This window comes from Eucyclogobius newberryi, unplaced genomic scaffold (genome assembly GCF_026437365.1).
Source record: "Eucyclogobius newberryi isolate DKJ021-1_F unplaced genomic scaffold, fEucNew1.0.hap1 SCAF_26, whole genome shotgun sequence".
NCBI lineage: Eukaryota > Metazoa > Chordata > Actinopteri > Gobiiformes > Gobiidae > Eucyclogobius > Eucyclogobius newberryi.
This window is the reverse complement of record NW_027315901.1, coordinates 505,550-515,000: the sequence shown is the minus strand read 5'-3', so window position 1 is coordinate 515,000 and position 9,451 is coordinate 505,550. Positions and strand designations below refer to the sequence as shown.

At 48.5% G+C, this 9,451-nt stretch overlaps 1 protein-coding gene across 1 annotated transcript in view; it reads left to right on the top strand.

The window, feature by feature from the left end:
* Positions 1 to 9,451, top strand: part of LOC140372576 (uncharacterized) — a gene marked incomplete at its 5' end in the record, with an annotated part of 45,798 nt that overhangs the window by 8,182 nt on the left and 28,165 nt on the right. The window contains 3 exons of the mRNA XM_072459711.1: positions 1 to 64; positions 1,592 to 1,787; positions 2,451 to 2,806. The exon at positions 1 to 64 is cut by the window's left edge and continues 270 nt beyond it. Of these exons, the coding sequence (XP_072315812.1) occupies positions 1 to 64; positions 1,592 to 1,787; positions 2,451 to 2,806 (616 nt within the window). The remainder of the gene's footprint in view (positions 65 to 1,591; positions 1,788 to 2,450; positions 2,807 to 9,451) is intronic.

The window sequence follows — 9,451 nt, the reverse complement described above, 5'->3', positions numbered from 1 at the left end:
GCTGGACCACACAGGAGCAGACAGCAACATGAGGGAGAGGCTGCTGGACCTCACAGGAGCAGACAGCAACATGAGGGAGAGGCTGCTGGACCTCACAGGAGCAGACAGCAACATGAGGGAGAGGCTGCTGGACCACACAGGAGCAGACAGCAACATGAGGGAGAGGCTGCCGGACCTCACAGGAGCAGACAGCAACATGAGGGAGAGGCTGCCGGACCTCACAGGAGCAGACAGCAACATGAGGGAGAGGCTGCTGGACCACACAGGAGCAGACAGCAACATGAGGGAGAGGCTGCCGGACCTCACAGGAGCAGACAGCAACATGAGGGAGAGGCTGCTGGACCTCACAGGAGCAGACAGCAACATGAGGGAGAGGCTGCTGGACCACACAGGAGCAGACAGCAACATGAGGGAGAGGCTGCCGGACCTCACAGGAGCAGACAGCAACATGAGGGAGAGGCTGCTGGACCACACAGGAGCAGACAGCAACATGAGGGAGAGGCTGCCGGACCACACAGGAGCAGACAGCAACATGAGGGAGAGGCTGCCGGACCACACAGGAGCAGACAGCAACATGAGGGAGAGGCTGCTGGACCTCACAGGAGCAGACAGCAACATGAGGGAGAGGCTGCTGGACCACAGTGAAGCAGACAGCAACATGAGGGAGAGGCTGCCGGACCACACAGGAGCAGACAGCAACATGAGGGAGAGGCTGCCGGACCTCACAGGAGCAGACAGCAACATGAGGGAGAGGCTGCTGGACCTCACAGGAGCAGACAGCAACATGAGGGAGAGGCTGCCGGACCTCACAGGAGCAGACAGCAACATGAGGGAGAGGCTGCTGGACCACACAGGAGCAGACAGCAACATGAGGGAGAGGCTGCCGGACCACACAGGAGCAGACAGCAACATGAGGGAGAGGCTGCTGGACCACACAGGAGCAGACAGCAACATGAGGGAGAGGCTGCTGGACCTCACAGGAGCAGACAGCAACATGAGGGAGAGGCTGCTGGACCACAGTGAAGCAGACAGCAACATGAGGGAGAGGCTGCTGGACCACACAGGAGCAGACAGCAACATGAGGGAGAGGCTGCTGGACCTCACAGGAGCAGACAGCAACATGAGGGAGAGGCTGCCGGACCACACAGGAGCAGACAGCAACATGAGGGAGAGGCTGCTGGACCTCACAGGAGCAGACAGCAACATGAGGGAGAGGCTGCTGGACCACACAGGAGCAGACAGCAACATGAGGGAGAGGCTGCTGGACCACACAGGAGCAGACAGCAACATGAGGGAGAGGCTGCCGGACCTCACAGGAGCAGACAGCAACATGAGGGAGAGGCTGCTGGACCACACAGGAGCAGACAGCAACATGAGGGAGAGGCTGCCGGACCACACAGGAGCAGACAGCAACATGAGGGAGAGGCTGCCGGACCTCACAGGAGCAGACAGCAACATGAGGGAGAGGCTGCTGGACCACACAGGAGCAGACAGCAACATGAGGGAGAGGCTGCTGGACCACACAGGAGCAGACAGCAACATGAGGGAGAGGCTGCCGGACCACAGTGAAGCAGACAGCAACATGAGGGAGAGGCTGCTGGACCACAGTGAAGCAGACAGCAACATGAGGGAGAGGCTGCTGGACCACACAGGAGCAGACAGCAACATGAGGGAGAGGCTGCTGGACCACAGTGAAGCAGACAGCAACATGAGGGAGAGGCTGCTGGACCACACAGGAGCAGACAGCAACATGAGGGAGAGGCTGCCGGACCACACAGGAGCAGACAGCAACATGAGGGAGAGGCTGCTGGACCTCACAGGAGCAGACAGCAACATGAGGGAGAGGCTGCTGGACCTCACAGGAGCAGACAGCAACATGAGGGAGAGGCTGCCGGACCTCACAGGAGCAGACAGCAACATGAGGGAGAGGCTGCCGGACCTCACAGGAGCAGACAGCAACATGAGGGAGAGGCTGCCGGACCACACAGGAGCAGACAGCAACATGAGGGAGAGGCTGCCGGACCACACAGGAGCAGACAGCAACATGAGGGAGAGGCTGCTGGACCACACAGGAGCAGACAGCAACATGAGGGAGAGGCTGCCGGACCACACAGGAGCAGACAGCAACATGAGGGAGAGGCTGCCGGACCTCACAGGAGCAGACAGCAACATGAGGGAGAGGCTGCCGGACCTCACAGGAGCAGACAGCAACATGAGGGAGAGGCTGCCGGACCACACAGGAGCAGACAGCAACATGAGGGAGAGGCTGCCGGACCTCACAGGAGCAGACAGCAACATGAGGGAGAGGCTGCCGGACCTCACAGGAGCAGACAGCAACATGAGGGAGAGGCTGCCGGACCTCACAGGAGCAGACAGCAACATGAGGGAGAGGCTGCCGGACCTCACAGGAGCAGACAGCAACATGAGGGAGAGGCTGCCGGACCTCACAGGAGCAGACAGCAACATGAGGGAGAGGCTGCCGGACCACACAGGAGCAGACAGCAACATGAGGGAGAGGCTGCCGGACCACACAGGAGCAGACAGCAACATGAGGGAGAGGCTGCTGGACCTCACAGGAGCAGACAGCAACATGAGGGAGAGGCTGCTGGACCACACAGGAGCAGACAGCAACATGAGGGAGAGGCTGCTGGACCACACAGGAGCAGACAGCAACATGAGGGAGAGGCTGCCGGACCTCACAGGAGCAGACAGCAACATGAGGGAGAGGCTGCCGGACCTCACAGGAGCAGACAGCAACATGAGGGAGAGGCTGCTGGACCACAGTGAAGCAGAGAGCGACACGAAAGTAAGTTTGAATGTCATTTTTCAATTTTTTCCATTTTGGTGAAAAGTGTTTCAAACAATGATTGTATTTGGTCTCGTTGGGTTAAAATTAAAATCTCGTTTTTTTTACAGCCTATTAAATTTTCAGATCGTATCAACCATGTTGAAATCATGTAAATCAAACATCTTGTTAATCTGCTTTTGAAATACAGCTCTCTGGTCGAACAACACAGAAACCATGACAACCGAACACAACAGAACAAACATAATGCGAAAAGAGCCCACAGACTGGTCCAAAAAGAGATCAGAGGATGGAGGGAAAACCATTTTCTAGATAAAAAAAGGTCCTTCAATATGCTTGATATTGCTATGATAATATGCACCTGAGAATTTACAAGCTAAAGTTGACCCACACTGGCCCACACTGGCCCACACTGGCCCACATTGGGCACATTGGGCACATACTCATGTCACAGTCCAGGGCCCTTCATTGAAATAAAGGGGAAAAAGGGGGAATGTCATATTGCCCATATAGATCTTGGTCTTTATTTTCCCAGCTTTTGTTGGAAGTTTTAGATATTCCGGGATCCAGGTCTCCACAAACTTGACCACGTCTTTCCCCTCAGTGTCCAGTCGGAGCTGGAGGCGGGGGGGGCCGGAGGCGAGACGCGGGGGGCGGAGGCGCGGTGCGGCTAGTTAGCTTAGCTGTAGTATTGCTAGCCTCTCGGTGGTGGTGTTCTTCTTGTTCGGTTTCTTAGACATTTTCTAGAATAGGCGTTCAGGCTCATGATATGTCTCCTCCCACAGATGCTCAGATGAACTCGTACAGACGGATAAATCCCAGAAGTCAACACTCCAAAGTACAATACTAGTGCTATTTTTTTAAATATCGCCAGAAGGAATGTCAAGATGTTCCGGTTGATAATGGTGATTATTCAGGTCACAATATAATTGCAATAAATAAAAAAATAATGTTTAGAATCAGCAACAATCAGTCATTCCAGTTCAATCTATGAAACATGTGAAGGCAAGGCAAGGCAAGGCAAGTTTATTTGTAGAGCACATTTCATACACAAGGCAATTCAAAGTGCTTCACAGCAGGAAAAATGCATTCAAATCACAAAGAAATTACAGAAATACAATAAAATTAACTAAATTAAAAATTATCAATCCAACTGATTTTCTAAACTAATAAAATCACAAACAAAAGAGAAGAGTGCAAAGAAAAAATCCTTTCAGTCATATGCGCAGCTAAACAAAACTGTTTTTATCTTAGATTTGAACATTGTCAGAGTAGAACCTGTCTCACATCTTCAGGAAGACTGTTCCATGTTTAGTCCTGACTCTGGCACCAGCAGGAGGCCGGTCCATGTTTAGTCCTGACTCTGGCACCAGCAGGAGGCCGGTCCCTGAGGTCCTCAGAGTCCAAGATGGTTCATATGGCACTAACATATCCAAGATGTACTTTGGTGCTAGGCCATGAAGAGACTTGTACACAAGCAGAGCTGCTTTAAAGTCTCTTCTCTGAGCCACAGGGGGCAGTGCAGAGACCTGAGAACAGGACTAATGTGATGGTACTTCCTGGTTCTAGTCAGGACCCGAGCAACAGCGTTCTGGATGTACTGCAGCTGTTTTACAGCTCGTTTGGAGAGACCAGTGAGCAGGCCGTTACAGTAGTCTAATCTACTGGAGACAAACGCGTGGATAAGTCTCTCTAAATCTGGTTTTGACACTATATTTTTGATTTTGGCAATGTTTTTTAGATGGTAAAAAGCTGCTGATGTTATTGATTTGACGTGGCTATTAAAGTTCAAGTCTGAGTCCATTATTACCCCCAGATTTCTAATTTGGTTTGTAGGTTTTAGAGCGAGACTCTGGAGGTGACCGCTAACACTTTCTCTTTGTTTCTGTGGGCCAAAAACGATTATTTCAGTCTTGTCTGAGTTCAGCTGGAGAAAGTTGTTTTGCATCCACAAACTGATCTGTTGGATGCAGTGACAGAGTGAATCTACTGGTCCATAGTCACCTGCCGACAGTGAAACATAGATCTGAGTGTCGTCTGCATAATTGTGATAGGACACATTTTCACTGCGTATCAACTGACCCAACGGCAGCATGTAGAGGTTGAACAGAAGGGGACCCAGGACTGACCCTTGGGGCTCTCCACAGGTCAGGGTCATGTGGTCTGAGACACAGCTACCAATTTCAACAAAGTACTTCCTGTCTTCCAGATAGGACCTTAACCAGTTTAGGGCAGTACCAGTGATGCCCACCCAGTCCTCTAGTCTCTGTAAGAGGATCCCATGATCGACAGTGTCAAAAGCAGCACTCAGATCTAACAGAATTAAGACTGAGGCTTTGCCCGTGTCAGTGTTCAGGCGGATGTCATTTGTCACCTTGACAAGAGCAGTCTCAGTGTGATGAGGTCTAAAACCTGACTGAAAAACATCAAATGAGTTGTTTATTAAGAGGAAATCTGTGAGCTGTTGGTAAACAACCTTTTCAAGGACTTTGCCCCAAAATGGCAGATTAGAGATGGGCCGGTAATGACTCAGTACTGCGGCATCAAGACTGCTCTTCTTTAGGAGAGGCTTTATGACCGCAGTTTTCAAAGACATTGGGAATGTTCCAGATTGAAGCGACATGTTAACTATGTGAGTGAGTGGTGCTAACAAACTGTTCAGCACAGACTTTAGAAATCTGGTGGGTAACACATCAAGGCAGCATGTAGATGAACTCAGACTGGTGATGATCTCATGGACAGTTTTGTCAGTTACTGGTGCAAAGTGAGTTAGCTCTAAGTGTCTTGGTGGTTTTAGGGTAATTTTTTGCATTGTGGGATTTATAGCATTTTTAATGGCCTGAACTTTGTCATTAAAGAATAATGCAAACTCATTACACTTGGATGTGGAAATGAGTTCTAACGGCAGCTGAGCTGGAGGGTTTGTTAATCTGTTTACTGTGGCAAACAGGACACGCCAGTTGTTACTGCAGCTTCCAATTATTTCAGAAAAATATCTTTCCCTAGTTCTACATAAGATTAGGTTGTACATGTTCAGCTTTTCTTTGTAAATCTCTTTTTGAACCTGGAGCTTTGACTTGCGCCATTTCCGTTCGGCCCTGCGGCACTCCCTTTTCTGTGCCCTGACCGAATCATCATTTCTCCACGGCGCCTTCTGCTTATTTTTAACCATTTTAGCCTTTATAGGGGCGATGGTGTCCAGAACATTCAAAACACTAAATGTAACAGAGTTCAACAAATCATTTACATTAGAACATGAGACATTTTCGAAGTTTATCATTTCCATAAACAGTGCACCTGTGCCATCACTTATGTGTCTCCTCTGAACAACTGCAGGACCAACCGGAGGTTGGGGAGAAACAGACAGGTTAAAGAAGACACAGAAATGATCAGACAGAGCAACATCGATCACATTAACATTTGAAATATTTACCCCCTTTGTAATTATGAGATCTAGAGTGTGTCCTTTGCTGTGGGTGGGGCCTCTCACATGCTGAGTAAGACTGAAGGTTTCAAGGACAGCATCAAGCTCTTTAGCGTTTCTGTCACAAATATTATCAACATGCACATTGAAATCACCTGTAATGACCAAACCATCAAAGTCTGTGTATATGACTGAAAGCATCTCAGTAAAATCATCAATAAAACTTTGGCAGTGCTGGGGAGGCTTGTATAAAACAATGAAGAGAATGAGACCGTTTTAGCTCCATTTTAAAGGATACATACTCAAATGATGAAAACACCCCAAAAGACAACCTGCGGGTAATTATTTCATCTCTAAAGACAGCACAGACTCCACCCCCTTTTTTGTTTTCTCGTGTTTCAGATTCAAACTTAAAGTTGGGTGGAGCAGATTCTATCAGAACTACATTTCCTGTGTTTTTGTCAAGCCATGTTTCAGTTAAAAACATAAAATCAAGATTATAAGAAGAAATAAAAATATAGCCGCAAGCGGCAATGATCGGCCCTCGCCACGCCGCCGCCACACCGCCGCCACGCCGCAAGAGGAGGGGGCGCTAACGCGCCCCAATTGTCCTTTTATTACGCCTACTGCTGAATCTGTGACGCTGTCACATCTTCTCCCCTTTGTTTTACCATCAAAAAGCTATTTTATTTTGAATTCTTGGCAAAATGTGCAGCTTTGCCGCACAGACACCGTGACTCTTTGAATGAAAATGTGGATCACTTTTGATGGTCCTGAAGATGAGTCTCACCAAATTTCAGGTTAATATGTCTAACGCCCTGAGGGGGAGGAGTTTGTGAAAGTCTAAAGTGTAAACATGTTCTGGCGATTTCCCCATTGGAATAACATGAAAGGTTTCGGTCATCGTTACGGCAACGCCATAACAATTATGACATGAGTCATTGACTTTTTTGATGGGGATGCTAAAATTGAGTTGTGTGTCAAATTTCATATAATTTCGCAAAACTAAACATTTAACCTCCATATAAAATCTGTAGGGGGCGCTGTGGCGCCAAATGAATTTATTTCACTTCAAGTAGGTTTAGGGCAAAGAGTTTAACAACTGATTCTAATTTGACGCAATTCGGACTTTATCTGCGCAAACGGCAGAAATTTTAAATATGGGAGATTTCTGAAATTCTAGCTACAGTTTGCGGCTTCGCAGCACAGAGACCGTGACAGGTATCAATGTAATTTGGATAACTTTTGATGTCCCACTCCTCAGTAGCATTTTCACCAAATTTCAGCTTTTTAGGGCCAACGCCCTGGGAGGAGTTCGTAAAAGTACGACGTTTGGAAAAACTCCGAAGTCATGTTTAGCCATTTTTGAAGCAATATGGCCGACATTTGGTTGGGCGGACGGCGTTGCCGTAATAATATTTTTTACTTCTCTTGTCACCATCTACCTCTGCGCCAAATTTCATGATTCTACGATCAGATTTTTTTTGGGTCATTTCCCATCTCTCAATGTATTTTTGGTACATTTGGGGGCGCTGACGCGCCAATTTTTTTTATTTTAGAAAAGGGAAATAGCCAGAATGTAGAGAGGCACGATTTTTAGAGGTGTGAACATTTTTGTGACTTTTCGTCAATGTTCACTGGGTGAAAAATAGGGGGGTTGGTCCCGAGAAGAAGAAGAAGAAGAAAGAAAGAATAATATTCCGATGCGAAAACAATGTTTCCCATTTTTCAAATATCATAAACTATACATTTTCGGAAAGCGCTCGCGCTTTCCTACCTCATGGTGTGGGTCCCTGGTCACTGACGGGTACTTTCGTTAATTTTGAGTGGGCTCCGCCCACTTTGTGTTTTTGGCCCTCTATACAGTAATAATGTTCAATTTTTGCATTACATGCTTATATGCACGGAACATGCAAGAGATGGGGAACGTATTCGTGAGCTACTTAGCGCAAATGAGTGCTTTATATGGGGATGACGACCATCTCAATGTAAAGTGCTCGTTTATTGCGCACTTTTGCACGGGCTTCGCCCGTTTACAACGGTAATGTTCCATTTTCCTACTACTAATTAGTATGCACGGGGCGTGCATGAGTGAAGGAGTGCGTTAGTGAGTGTTTGGAAGTGGGCGAGCGCTTCGCGCTCGATTTCGTGCGCACTACGTGCGCACTTTTGCAGCCGTGCTTCGCACGGCCTTACGAGATTAATAGGCCTCTCGCCAGCTTGTGGCGCTCGGGCCTAATTATTAATTAAGAGAGATTTGTTACATAAGGATCTGACATTTAGCACAGCAAGTTTCAGACTAGTTTCAGTGAGACTGGGCTTTATCTTTTCACAGGGAATATGAATCACATTTCTCAGATTGGGCCTGACTCGCATTTTGTTTTTCCATCTCTGTGATGATGTGACTACAGAAATAGCACTAGGGGGGGCTCTTTTTACATAGGGCCCCGGGTTGGTTTGATTTTTAATGTGACAATAAATCCCGGCAACGCTGAGACCCAGTGCATCCTAGCTATGGGAGATACCAGGTGAGAGGCGAGGGGGGATGGGTGGTGGGGCTTTTGTTGGTGTAGTCGGCTTGTGCAGGGAAGAGTTGATAAGTATTGACATAGCCCTTGCTATATTGGGCGTGAGTGGAGCCATCTTAATGCCCGATTTGATCAGACTTTCAAAATGGCTGGGAAGGCCCATGGGTGAGAGTGGAGATGAGAAGGAGAATGATGAATCTTTAGTGGGAGTAGATGTTGCAGGGGGAACCCAGGGCTGGTGTGAGGGCAGGGGCGATGACAGGGATGTTGTTGGGCTTGTCACAGATGGGTCCAAGGCCTTTGAAGATTGTTCCTTTGCTGGAGGCGGTGGAGGTGAATGTGGAGCAGCTGGAGCTGAATCCTTTGCTGGTGGTGGTGGAGCAGCTGCTGATGAATCCTTTGGTGGAGGCTGAGGTTGTGGTGCTTTTGATGTTGAAACATTGGCTCGGTCTCTGGCTGATGGAGCAGGAATTCTTCTCTCATTCCTCTCTTCTCTAACTATCTGCTCAGGACCCTGTCCAGGCCCAGTCCAATGCCTCAGAGCGTGGAGCAGGTTCTCTGTCAGCACCCTCACTCCACCTCTGCATAGGTGGGGGCCATTTCTCTTAAACAGGTCCTCTCGTTTCCAGAATAGATAGAAGTTCTCAATATAGTGTAGTCCTCTCGGGGAGCACTCTTTGGACAGCCATGTGT